The sequence below is a fragment of the Aedes aegypti genome, chromosome 1 (genome assembly GCF_002204515.2).
Source record: "Aedes aegypti strain LVP_AGWG chromosome 1, AaegL5.0 Primary Assembly, whole genome shotgun sequence".
NCBI classification, from domain to species: domain Eukaryota; kingdom Metazoa; phylum Arthropoda; class Insecta; order Diptera; family Culicidae; genus Aedes; species Aedes aegypti.
Window position 1 is genome coordinate 250,407,471 of NC_035107.1, and position 15,004 is coordinate 250,422,474.

General features: G+C 30.8%; 1 protein-coding gene across 3 annotated transcripts in view; it reads left to right on the forward strand.

Moving 5' to 3' along the window:
- LOC5563721 (Y+L amino acid transporter 2) overlaps positions 1-14,506 on the forward strand; it is a 113,638-nt gene extending 99,132 nt beyond the window's left edge. For all 3 annotated transcript variants that reach the window (XM_021837525.1, XM_021837524.1, XM_021837523.1), the window contains exons 4-7: positions 12,747-13,117; positions 13,181-13,505; positions 13,563-13,687; positions 13,752-14,506. In XM_021837525.1, coding sequence (XP_021693217.1) covers positions 12,747-13,117; positions 13,181-13,505; positions 13,563-13,687; positions 13,752-14,088 — 1,158 coding nt within the window. In that variant the 3' untranslated portion in view covers positions 14,089-14,506. The remainder of the gene's footprint in view (positions 1-12,746; positions 13,118-13,180; positions 13,506-13,562; positions 13,688-13,751) is intronic.
- Positions 14,507-15,004: the final 498 nt, after the last annotated feature.

The following is a 15,004-nucleotide window of genomic DNA, read 5'->3' on the forward strand; positions in this document are numbered from 1 at the left end:
AGAAAATTTCTGAATAATAGGAGATAAACATCTCGAAAGTAATATTTGCATATAAAGAAGTGTTTCAAAAGAAATTCTGACGAGAATGGGATAGATATTTTCTCAATATAATTTCAAATGATATGAGTGTCAGAAAATTTCTTAATAATATATGAATAAGATGAGTATCTCATGAATGACAATTGAGTTATATGCTTTTTACAGGAATTCCGCTAAATGTATGACTAAGATGAGTAATTTTTTAATTACTCCGGAATACTCGAATAATTTATGAAATACTTTGAACAATCACGAATTATCGATGCCATCATGCCAATCGAGAATTTCTGACAAATATTTTAATGAGAAGAGGATTCCAAAATATTTCTGAAAAATATATAAATGTGATGGGAATCTGTAAATGATATTAAAATTATAGAAAGGTTTCTTGAAGAAATTCTGAGAAATGTGTAAATGCGCTGAGTATTTTTTCAGTAACTTCTAAATTCTTGAGTGTTTTGTGAAATTCTTCAAATTATTCTGAATACTTGATGGTGATTGAGAATTTCTGGCATATATTTGAATAGAATATTAGACAATTTCTGAAAAAAAAATTGGAGTATCTCGTCAGCGATATTTGCATAAAAGGAGTGTTTTAAAAGAAATTTTTGAAGAAAGCATGAATGAGATAAGTAGAGTATTTTTATAAATCAATTCTAAATAAGACGAGGATACTAGAAAATATCCATATAATATATGAATAACATGAACATCTTGTGAATGATATTCAAACAATATAAGTGTTAAATAACTTCCGCTGAATGTGTGACTGAAATGAGAATCTTTAAATTGACTCCGCAATATTCTAGTAATGTATGAAAACTTTGAATATTTCCGAATACTCCATGCCTATTTAGTACTTCTGTTAAATATTTTAATAAGATGAGGATTCCAGATAATTTCAGAAAAAAATATATGAGTGAAATTACTCGTGAATGTTATTTATATACGATAAGGGTTTCTTGATGAAATTCTGATGAATGTATGAATGAGATGAGTATTTTTAATTGACTGTAATATTTAATTGAAATGTAATGGAATTTGTTGAAAAATCCGATCTTGATAGCAATTGAGAATTTCTAACAAGCATTTGAATAAGATGAGGATTCCAAAATATATCTGAATAACATATAAATAAAATGCGTGTCTTGTTATTTAAATTACATAATGGTTTAGTAAAGAAATTCTGAAAAATACATGAATGAGATGAGAATTTTATCAATGACTCTGGAAAACTTGGGTGTTTTATGAAATTCTTTCAAGTGTTCCGAATACTTGATGCCAATTGAGAAATTCTGACATATGTTTGAATGATATAAGGATATTATAAAACTTCTATTTTATGCATAAAAGAAGTGTTTGATAAGAAGTTTTGAAGAATGCATTCATAAGATAAGTATTTTTTGATTCATTTAATTTAAAAATAATTCTAGAAAATGTATTGATATTATAAGAATACAATTAATATCTCGTGAAAGATATTCAAACAAAATAAGAAGACGTGTAACTTTTTCGTAAATCTTCACATCAATTTGTCCATCTAATCCAATTGCAAATTATATGTAATGTTTAGCTTTTCGGTAGTTATTAAACTTCCACTCGGCTGGTTAGCCGTAAACAACAATTCATACTTAAAAACAAGTAGCATACAAGTACTTTTTTTAGAATCTCCGCTAAATACGACTGAGACGAGAATCTTTTAAATGACTCCAGAATATTTCAGTAATTTATGAAAACTTTGAATATTTCTAAATTTTTGATGCCAATTGAGAACTTCTGGCAAATATTTTAATGAGATGAGGATTCTAGAAAATTTTAGAATACAAGATATATAAATGAGATCAGTTTCTCGTGAATGATACTTATATACGATAAGGGTTTCTGAATGAAATTTTGAATTGACTTAAATATTTAAAATGTTCTGGAATTCTTTAAACAAAAATTAAAATTCCAGATGGCAATTGAAAATTTGTGACATTTGAATATTATTGAGAAATGTGAGAATAAGATGAGTATTTCGTAAATTGCATTTGATTGAGATAGAATATCTGAATTAAATACGAAAGAAAATATTCTAAATAACTCTTGAATATTTCAATGCTCTCTGGAATCTTTCGCATATTTTTGAATATTTTCTGAATAAGACTAAGCTATTAGATAATTTCTGAAAATAGGAGATAAGCATTTCGTAAGTAATATTTGCATACGGGAAGTGTTTTTAAAGAAATTCTGAAGAATGTATGAATTAGATAAATATTTTTTTAGTTTAAATTAAATTAACCGAGGATACTAGAAAGTCTCTTTTCAATATATGTATATGATAAAAATCTCGTTAATGACATTTGAACAATATAAGTGGTTTTTTAAAGAATTTTCGCTAAAATATATGACTGGGATGAGAATCTTTAAAATGACTCCGGAATATTTGAGTAATTTATTAAATGCTTTGAATATTTCCGAATATTCGATGCTAATTGAGTGCTTCTGACAAATATTTAATAAGATGAGGATTCAAGAAAATTTTAGCAAGAAAAAAAAATAAATGAGTTGAGCATCTCGTGAATGATATTCATATACGACAGGTGTATCTGGTTGAAATACTAATGAATGTATGAATGATTTAAGTATTTTTAAATTACTTTAATATAAGAATCATTATGGAATTCTTTGAAAAATCGGAATTATCGATAGCAATTGAAAATTTCTGACAACTATTTGAATGAGATAAGGATTCCAAAATATTTCTAATATATAAAAAATGAGACAGAGACGAGCCTACCAACGACTGAAAGTCTCTTTAATAAAGATAGATAATGAAAGTCGAAATAAATTTCATTTGAATTATATAATGATGTTGTAGGGGACGGACCTGGTGTAGCGGTTAGAACACTCGCCTCTCACGCCGAGGACCTGGGATCGAATCCCATCCCCGAGATAGTCACTTATGACATAAAAGTTATAGTGACGACTTCCTTCGGAAGGGAAGTAAAGCCGTTGGTCCCGAGATGAACTAGCCCAGGGCTAAACATCTCGTTAATAAAGAAAACAAAAAATTATATAATGATTTCTCATAGAAATTCTGAAAATTGTATGAATTATTAGTGTTTTTTCATTGACTTCGGAATACTTGAGTGTTTAGTGCAATTCATTGAATTATTCTAAATACTTTATGGCAATTGAGAAATTCATGTTTTGAATAAGATTAGGATTCTAGAAAATATCTGAAAAAATTGGAGATAAGTGTGAGTGATATTTACATAAAATAAGTGATTTAAAACAAATTCTGCAGAATGCATGAATATGACAACTTTTACCTTAATTTAATTTCAAATAATACGGGGACACTACAAAACATTTTAATAATATATTAATAAGATGAGTGAATGACATTTAAATAACATAAATACTTTTTTTAAGGTAATTCCGCTGAACGTATAACTGAGATTAGTAATGATTCCGCAATATTTAAGTAAATTATTAATTACTGTCAATATTTCCAAATATGCCTGACGACAATTGAGAACTTCTGAAAAATATTTGAATGAGATGAGGATGAAAGAAAATTTGAGAAAATTATTATTGAGATAAGTATCTCGTGAATGTTATTTGAAGAGTTTCTAAAAGAGAATATGACAAATGTATGGATGCGATTATTTTTTTAAGACTATGCAATGCTTAAAATGTTATGGAGCTTTTTGAAAAATCTAAATTCTCGATGGCAATTGCGAATTTATGACAAATTTTGAATGAGTTGAGGATTCCAAATAATATTTCAATGAAATGTGTATTTTGTTAATGACATTTGAGTGATATAATTGTTTCTAAACGAAATTCTAAAGAATGTATGAATGAGATGCAATATGTTGCAACGACTCCGAAATATTTGAGTATTTCATTTTTTTTTTTTCAAATTTCGTACAATTTTTAGCAATTGAGACATTAGAACATATATTTGTATGAATAACTATTGTCTTAATTCAATGTTATATAAGACGAGAAAGGATTTTTACGAAATTCTGAGAAATATAATAATGCGATAAGCATCTCGTAAACAACATTCGACTTAGACAGAATTTTTAAAAGGAATACGGTATCATGCATGAATGATACGAGTGTTTTCTAAATAACTCTCAAATGCTCTCTGGAATCTTCCGCATAATTTCGAATACCTGGGAGCTGGGAATTTCAAAGATTCTGACAACTTATCAATAAGGATATAAGAAAATTTCTGAATAATGGGAGATAAACATCTCGAAAGTAATATTTGCATATAAAGAAGTGTTTCAAAAGAAATTCTGACGAGAATGGGATAGATATTTTCTCAATATAATTTCAAATGATATGAGTGTCAGAAAATTCTAATAATATATGAATAAGATGAGTATCTCATGAATGACATTTGAGTAATATAAATGCTTTTTACAGGAATTTCGCTAAATGTATGACCATGATGTGTATTTTTTGAATGACTCCGGAATACTCGAAATTTCATAAATTAAATTCAAATAGTTTCCAATTATCGATGGCATGATGGCAATCGAGAATTTCTGACAAATATTTTAATGAGATGAGGATTCCAAGATATTTCTGAAAAAAAAAATATAAATATGATGGGAAACTGTAAATGATATTAAAATTATATAAAGTTTTCTTGGAGAAATTCTGAGAAATATATAAATGCACTGAGTATATTTGCAGTAACTTCGAAATACTTGAGTGTTTTGTGGAATTCTTTAAATTATTCTGTATACTTGATCGCAATTGAGCATAACTGATATTTGAATAAATGAAATGTTTTAAAATAAATTCTGAAGAATAGATAAATGAGATAAGTGTTTTTTTTAATTCAATTTTAAATAAGATGTCAATTGTTATGAAGGTCTGTAGTTCGGTGTGCAATTATCCGAATGGCATGAATTTGCGGTGGTAAACTAAACATAAAGTGAATTTACTACTTTTGTTGGATTTTAACATTTTTTATACACATGTCTTAAAGTTCCAGACGGTTTTAAAATGGAAATAAAAAAGTAAACAACATCAATGTTAATTAACTTAAAACAGATATATATTACAAAATCATCCCATAGTTTTTTTTTGTGTAAGGACTGTGCCGGTTTACAAACCTAATTTGGTAAAAAAAATCATATTTGTTTTCATTCCTAAGTTATAAGACCTTGTTGTTGTTTACTTTTTTATTTCCAATTTTAATCCGTCTACATTTGAGCATGTGTTTACTAAATTCAAAATCCAATGAAAATGCTAAATTCACGTTACTAGCTGCTAAATTCACGTTATAGAGCTATATACCTCCAAACATGACCATTTTGAAAATTGGCATTTGTTTACTTTTTTATTCCCAATACTGTATATCCAACATATAATGGTATCTTAAGGTCTTAGGTATCTTAAATAAATTCTGAAAAATGTATGCATGAGATGAATAATTTTTCAAAGATTCCGGAATATTTGAGTGTTTTATGGAGTACTTTTAAAATTTCCGAAAACTTTAAGCTATTGAGAAATCGAACATATATCGAAAATTTATTTCTAGTGTTCTCGTCTTATATAACATTGAATTAAGACAATACTTATTCATACAAATATATGTTCTAATGTCTCAATTGCTAAAAATTGTACGAAATTTGAAAAAAAAAAAACATGAAATACTCAAGTATTTCGGAGTCGTTGAAACATATTGCATCTCATTCATACATTCTTTAGAATTTCGTTTAGAAACAATTATATCACTCAAATGTCATTAACAAAATACACATTTCATTGAAATATTATTTGGAATCCTCAACTCATTCAAATATTTGTCATAAATTCGCAATTGTCATCGAGAATTTAGATTTTTCAAAAAGTTCCATAACATTTTAAGCATTACATAGTCTTAAAAAAATAATCGCATCCATGCATGTGTCATATTCTCTTTTAGAAACCCTTCAAATAACATTCACGAGATACTTATCTCAATAATAATTTTCTCAAATTTTCTTTCATCCTCATCTTATTCAAATATTTTTCAGAAGTTCTCAATTGGCGTCAGGCATATTTGGAAATATTCACAGTAATTAATAATTTACTTAAATATTGCGGAATCATTACTAATCTCAGTTATACGTTCAGCGGAATTACTTTAAAAAAAGTATTTATGTTATTTAAATGTCATTCACTCATCTTATTAATATATTATTAAAATGTTTTGTAGTATCCCCGTATTATTTGAAATTGAATTATGGTAAAAGTTGTCCTATTCATGCATTCTGCAGAATTTGTTTTAAATCACTTATTTTATGCAAATATCACTCACACTTATCTCCATTTTTTTCAGATATTTTCTAAAATCCTTATCTTATTCAAAACATGAATTTATCAATTGCCATCGAATAAAAAGAATAATTCAATGAAATGCACTAAACACTCAAGTATTCCAAAGTCAATGAAAAACACTCATTATTCATACGATTTTCAGAATTTCTATGAGAAATCATTATATAATTCAAATATAATTTATAAGGTGGAAACCTCATTTCGACTTTCATTATCTATCTTTATTAAAAAGGCTATCAGTCGTTGGTAGGCTCGTCTCTGTCTCATTTTTTATATATTAGAAATATTTTGGAATCCTTATCTCATTCAAATAGTTGTCAGAAATTTTCAATTGCTAACTATAATTCGGATTTTTCAAAGAATTCCATAATATTTCTTATATTAAAGTAATTTAAAAATACTTAAACCATTCATACATTCATTAGTATTTCAACCAGATACACCTGTCGTATATGAATATCATTCACGAGATACTCAACTCATTTATTGTTTTTTCTTTCTAAAATTTTCTTGAATCCTCATCTTATAAAATATTTGTCAGAAGCTCTCAATTAGCATCGAGTATTCGGCAATATTCAAAGCATTTAATAAATTACTCAAATATTCCGGAGTCATTTTAAAGATTCTCATCCCAGTCATATATTTTAGCGGAAATTCTTTAAAAAACCACTTATATTGTTCAAATGTCATTTACGAGATTTTTATCATATACATATATTGAACAGAGACTTTCTAGTATCCTCGGTTCAATTTAATTTAAACTAAAAAAATATTTATCTAATTCATACATTCTTCAGAATTTCTTTAATAACACTTCCCGTGTGCAAATATTACTTAATAATGCTTATTAGAAATTATCTAATGTCATAGTCTTATTCAGAAAATTTTCAAAAACTGCCCAGGTATTCAAAAATATGCGAAAGATTCCAGAGAGCATTGAAATATTCAAGAGTTATTTAGAATATTCTTTCGTATTTAATTCAGAAATTCTATCTTATTCAAATGCAATTTACGAAATACTCATCTTATTCTTACATTTCTCAATCAAATATTTGTCAGAAATTTTCAATTGCCATCTGGAATTCTAATTTTTTTGAAGAATTCCAGAACATTTTAAATATTTAAGTCAATTTAAAATTTCATTCAGAAACCCTTATCGTATATAAGTTTCATTCACGAGAAACTGATCTCATTTATATATCTTGTATTCTAAAATTTTCTAGAATCCTCATCTCATTAAAATATTTGCCAGAAGTTCTCAATTGGCATCAACAATTTAGAAATATTCAAAGTTTTCATAAATTACTGAAATATTCCGGAGTCATTGAAAAGATTCTCGTCCCAGTCGTATTAAGCGGAAATTCTAAAAAAAAGTACTTATATTGTTTGAATATCATTCACGAGATATTTATTTTATTATAGTATCAATACATTTTCTAGAATTATTTTTAAATTAAATGAAACAAAAAATACTTATCTCATGCATGCATTCTTCAAAACTTCTTGTCAAACACTTTTTTTATGCATAAAATAGAAGTTTTATAATATCCTAATATCATTCAAACATATGTCAGAATTTCTCAATTGGCATCAAGTATTCGGAACACTTGAAAGAATTTCATAAAACACTCAAGTATTCCAGAGTCATTGATAAAATTCTCATCTCATTCATGTATTTTTCAGGATTTCTTTAGGAAACCATTATATAATTCAAATAACAAGACACGCATTTCATTTATATGTTATTCAGATATTGGAATCCTCATCTTATTCAAATGCTTGTAAGAAATTCTCAATTGCTATCAAGACCGGATTTTTCAACAAATTTTATTATATTTCAAATATTACAGTCAATTAAAAATACTCATCTCATTCATACATTCATCAGAATTTCATCAAGAAACCCTTATCGTATATAAATAACATTCACGAGAAATTTCACTCATATTCTTCTTCTTTCTGGCGTTACGTCCCCACTGGGACAGTGCCTGCTTCTCAGCTTAGTGTTCTAATGAGCACTTCCACAGTTATTAACTGAGAGCTTACTATGCCAATGACCATTTTTGCATGCGTATATCGTGTGGCAGGTACGAAGATACTTGATGTCCTGGGAAGTCGAGAAAATTTCCGACCCGAAAAGATCCTCGACCGGTGGGATTCGAACTCACGACCCTCAACTTGGTCTTGCTGAATAGCTGCGCGTTTACCGCTACGGCTATCTAGGCCCCTTCACTCATATATTTTTTTCTGAAATTATCTGGAATCCTCATCTTATTAAAATATTTAACAGAAGTACTAAATAGGCATGGAGTATTCGGAAATATTCAAAGTTTTCATAAATTACTAAAATATTGCGGAGTCAATTTAAAGATTCTCATTTCAGTCACACATTCAGCGGAAGTTATTTAACACTTATATTGTTTGAATATCATTCACAAGATGTTCATGTTATTCATATATTATATAGATATTTTCTAGTATCCTCGTCTTATTTAGAATTGATTTATAAAAATACTCTACTTATCTCATTCATGCTTTCTTCAAAAATTTCTTTTAAAACACTCCTTTTATGCAAATATCGCTGACGAGATACTCCAATTTTTTTTTCAGAAATTGTCTAATATTCAATTCAAATATATGCCAGAAATTCTCAATCACCATCAAGTATTCAGAATAATTTGAAGAATTTCACAAAACACTCAAGAATTTAGTAGTTACTGAAAAAATACTCAGCGCATTTACACATTTCTCAGAATTTCTTCAAGAAACCTTTCTATAATTTTAATATCATTTACAGATTTCCATCACATTTATATATTTTTCAGAAATATTTTGGAATCCTCTTCTCATTAAAATATTTGTCAGAAATTCTCGATTGGCATGATGGCATCGATAATTCGTGACTGTTCAAAGTATTTCATAAATTATTCGAGTATTCCGGAGTAATTAAAAAAATACTCATCTTAGTCATACATTTAGCGGAATTCCTGTAAAAAGCATATAACTCAATTGTCATTCATGAGATACTCATCTTATTCATATATTATTAAGAAATTTTCTGACACTCATATCATTTGAAATTATATTGAGAAAATATCTATCCCATTCTCGTCAGAATTTCTTTTGAAACACTTCTTTATATGCAAATATTACTTTCGAGATGTTTATCTCCTATTATTCAGAAATTTTCTTATATTCTTATCTTATTGAAAAAGTTGTCAGAATCTTTGAAATTCGCAGATATTCGAAAACATGCGGAAGATTCCAGAGATCATTCAAATAGTCGAGAGTTATTTAGAAAACACTCGTATCATTCATGCAAGATACCGTATTTATTTTAGAAATTCAGTCTTATTCGAATGTTGTTTACGAGATACTTATCGCATTCTTATATTTCTCAGAATTTTCGTAAAAATCCTCATATCATTAAAATATTTGTCAGAAATTTTATATTGCCATCGATAATTCGGATTTTTTCCAAATAACTCCATGATATTTCAAATATTGAAGTGAAATAAAAATACTCATCTTATTCATACATTTATCAAAATTTCATTCAGAAACCATATATGAATATTATTCACGAGAAACTCATTTCATTTAAATATTTTGTTATACTTAATTTTTTCAAAATCCTCATCGCATTAAAATATTTGCCAGAAGTTCTCAAATAACATCGAATATTCAGAAATATTCAAAATTTTCATAAATAACTGAATTATTCCAGAGTCATTCAAAATATTCTCATCTCAGTCAAACATTCAGCGGTAATTCTTAAAAAAGGAGCATATATTGTTTAAATAATTTATTTAATTATATTCATATAATATTGAGACATCTTATTTAAAATTGCATTAAAAAAATACTTATCTCAATCATGCATACTTCAGAATTTCTTCTAAAACATTCCTTTTATGCAAATATCACTGACGAGATACTCTATTTTTTCAGAAATTTTCTTCAAATATAAGTCAGAAATTCTCAATCGCCATCAAATATTCAGAATAATTTAAAGAATTCCACAAAACACAAGTATTTCTAAGTTGCTGAAAAAATGCGAATGTTTCGAGAGAGCATTCAAATATTCGAGAGTTTACTAGAAAATACTCATTTCGTTTATACATTGAACCGTTTTTTTTAGAATCCTTTATTTCATTTGAATGTAATATATTACTCAAAATGTTGGTAAAGCTCCTCATCTCATTCAAATATTTGTCTGGAATGCCCATTTGTCATCAGGTATTCGGAAATATTCAAATTATTCCATAAAAATCTCAAACATTATTAGGATTTATTTTAATAAACCTACATGTCATACAAATAGTGTTCTGGTCATAGCTTTGTTTGTTTTCAACTCGATGTATTTCAAAATATTGTACACTTTATCAAAGACTTTTTAAGCAATCATCTTTTCATAGTGCAGCCTTTTTCAGTGTCTACCAGTAATTGGAAAATATTCAACAAATTCCCAATAATCACATTCAAATTGTCTGTCCAAAGTTCTCAGCCACAAACAATTAGAATATTTTCAATGAATTTCGGGCATCCCACTTAGAAAGCCATGAGATACAAATATTTACTTGGAATTTCCAATGCCAATAGTAATATGAAATATTTAATTCAAGATCAGTTCCATCGTATACTTAGTACATTCCGCACAAGCACGCTCGCTCGATACATACAGCACGAGCATGTTGATCGCCAGGAGCAAGCTGAGAACCGACCGCTCTGAAATTAAAAATGACTTATGACGTATTATTTACTAATTTAGAAAACTCTAATCCCCCAATATATTTTATTCAACAAAATTAAGAAGATTTGTTCAGAACAATTTGCAGATAAAATTAAAATTGATCCAAGAATTCGAGGCTCGAAGTAATCAACACGTGATACCAATATCAATATCAACAGATCACCCATCCTACATCATTAGCAAAATGACTCACAGTTAGATGAACACATTTCATTTATCGCTTGTTGGTCGGTTTTTCGTATTCCTTCTTCCCACGGCCCGCTGCTGTTGCAGCGGAAATCATTTGCGCATGAAATGGAAATTGAAAAAGTATGCTATGAATTTTATTTTTCAGCCTTATAATTAGCACCAATAGATTGCAAATTTTCTCAGCAATTCATTGGTATATAAAAAAATGTATGCTTTCATATTAGAAAACCAAATAATCTTGGGGCAAACAACTGCATGTCTTACGAGCGCACCCACCATCCATGGTAATACCATCCTTTGCCACGTTCAAAGAGTAACGGTTCATTTCTTCAACGGCTAGGGTGGGCATGCGAATTTTCATATAATTTCAATATTGCAATTGGAGCAGTCAAATTTATTTCAGAAAAGCATCAGTTAGATAGGTAGTTTACTCATCATTTTCAAATAACCATGGAACATAACAACACTTCCTTATCAGGTTTTAGCAAACATAATTTTATATATTGTTGACATCTATTCCCTTGCGATAATATTGCTAATAGTGGGAGTTCATACCCGGAGGACAGCGAGATCTCTCTGTCTCTGGAAGTTGGTATTGAACTGTGGTGGTCGTGCATCAATTTTGTATTCGTTGGCAATTTGCAATAGAATTATTTACAGAATATTTTTGACGGGATATTTGAATCCTTGTAATGCAATTATGAAGTGGCATTATCCTATATTTGCATTCTTTATATGATAAACCATATCATGCATGGTGACTTGGATTGCTATATAGAGGGATTATAAATAAAGAAAAGTTTATTATTTTTAAAGCTAAGTGGTACTGGTAGATTTTTAAATATTGTGGATAAACATTCATAATATTATCGCATTTTCTCATGTGGAGGATAACAATACTTTTTCCGGTAGAGAAATATTCCCTTGCGCATGTGGTAGTGATTAGTTCATTTCGGTAAAGATGTTCATTCAATAAATTTCAAATTGTCGGTTGATTCCAGATCCTCCACTGACTTGGGCCTTAAAGGGTACTGCCGAGTTTACAGTGAATCAAAACAAAACACTACTTGAGCCGATTTTACACTGGTACAAAAACGTCGAAAGTAACTAAATGAAACGGCTTATCATTTTGTTATATTTTTTGTTTGTGGGATATAATAGAAACTACCTAGTTTTTGAACGCGGGCTCATTGTATGCAAAATTTAAGCAATGTACACGGCGAAAAAATGTTAAAAAGGTGATTCATTTTAAAACAGTTTTAGAAGACAGGTTGTCATTCTTCTGAATTGATTTTTTCAAAACCGTATGGAAGTTGCTTACGTCGATTTGAAAAAGTAATCGAGAATTATATTATATTATATTGTAGATTATTGTCCAGCTGATCGCCCATAGTGACTCAACCCTCTTCCATTCCATTACGTACCATTGCAGGCCATCGTGGCGCTAACGTTCGCACAGTATGCCGTGAAACCGTTCTTCCCGGAGTGTGATGCGCCGGACAACTCGGTTCGTCTGCTGGCGGCCGTCTGCCTATGCTTCCTAACGGCCATCAACTGCATTTCGACTAAATGGGCCATGAAGATCCAGAATGTGTTCACCATGGCCAAGCTGACGGCGCTCATCTCCATCATTCTGGCTGGCGTGTGGTACTTGGCAACGGAGAAGACCGAGAACTTTGAGAACGCCTGGGAAGGGGATTACGCCCTATCCAGCTTGGCATATGCCTCCTATTCCGGACTGTTTGCATTCGGTGGATGGAACTATTTGAACTTCGTGACCGAAGAGCTGGAAAATCCATACAAGTGCGTTGAATGCGGTAATTTATTGGACGCGCAATATTTGAATAACGGATTATATTCTTTCAGGAATCTGCCACGTGCCATCTGGATCGCCATGCCCTTGGTAACCGGTATCTATGTGTTAGTCAACCTTGCCTACTTTGCTGTTGTTCCGCGACATGATATGCTTGCTTCGATTGCGGTTGCGGTTAACTTTGGAAATCGAGTGTTTGGTCCGGTTGCTTGGTTGATTCCGGTCTTCGTCGCCATGAGCTGCTTTGGTGGAGTAAACGGTATCTTATTCACCTCTGCTCGATTGTTCTCGACCGGTGCACAGGAAGGTCATCTTCCAGCGTGGTTTTCGCTGGTGCACGTAAATCGACAGACTCCCATCCCAGCTTTGATTTTCACGGTAAAATTGATACACGATAGTTCAAGCTAGTTATTTAATCTCCAACTCTCTTCATAGTGCGTTACATCGATCCTTATGCTCATGACGCCCAACGTGGTTGCCCTGATTAATTACTTCAGCCAAATCTTATGGCTTTCGGTGGCAGCTTGCATAGCCGGCCTATTGTGGCTTCGCGTGACCAAGTAAGTTCCCTCTCTCAATCTCCAATGCCAATATCATTCTAATATCTCTGCTATTCGTTTCCAGACCCAACATGCCACGACCAATTCGGGTAAATCTAGCGCTTCCGATCATCTTCCTAACGTGCTGCATGGTGCTGGTCCTACTTCCTTCGTTCAGCGAACCGATGAATCTAATCATTGGCATGGCAATCACCCTGTCCGGAGTGCCCGTATACTACGTGTGCGTCGTTTGGAACAAGAACAAAAACCGATCGAGGAACGTTCTCATGCAATGGATCGAACGGGGATGTCAGATCCTGTTCAACGCTGCATTCGTCGACTGCCACCATGATCGGAAGAACGACCGGGAGCTCTCCGACATGCAAACCAGTATCGTCGACGAGAAGAATGTCTCCGAGTGAAGAGTTGAGCATACAAATTGTTTTATAGAAGATTTCACTAATCTCAGAATGACATTTTACAAATGAGCAAAAGTAACGCGATTGCATTTATGGGCGATGGATGGGCACACGGTGGCCACCCGTCGACACTATTGATTAGTGCTTAGTGATTTTTTTTTTAATTTTGTCATTTTAAGGTAGCTTAGGCGTTTTGTCTAATTAAGATGGATTTATTTTGCTACTCGCCGTGCAGTTTCTGCAAAATAGGAAACAAAATAGTTGTGGAAATCTTTATCGATATATCACTATTGATGTTGCAAGATCTGAACAACATGAACAAATATACACAAGCAAACAGCCGTGTATGGCTGACAAAACTTTATAATTGTAAAATACATTTCTAAATATATCTGTGTACTTAAAATAAACGTATAAAAAAGTATTTTTATTTTACAATGTTTATGAATGTAGCTAGAGTAGAGGTTACCTAGAAATTGACCGATAGATTCTCCCTGAACATTATACCTGTTGAAGGCACTTGGTGTCTGTATGCCTCTAAATCCCTAAATTCTAAACAAAGGCTTCAAAGATATCCGAATTAGGCGCCAAATGACGGTTTGCAAAAATTAGTCACGGACGAGAAAAATTTCACCGGGAAGCTTGTGAGATTGATCAGAGTGAGGAATAAAAAATGAGAAATGAGGAGTAAGGAATCAGGAGTTAACAATGAGGAGTGAGGAATGTGGAATGAAAAATGTGAAATGAGAATTGAGGAGTGAGGAATGAGGAGTGAAAATTGAGTAATGATTAGTGAGGAAAAAGGTATGAGAAATAAGGAATGAGGATGAGAAGTGAGGAAAGATGCATGAGGAATGGCGAATGAGGAATTGAGAAATGAGTAGGGTCGGTGTTCTCTTAGTGGACAGTCCCCTATAGT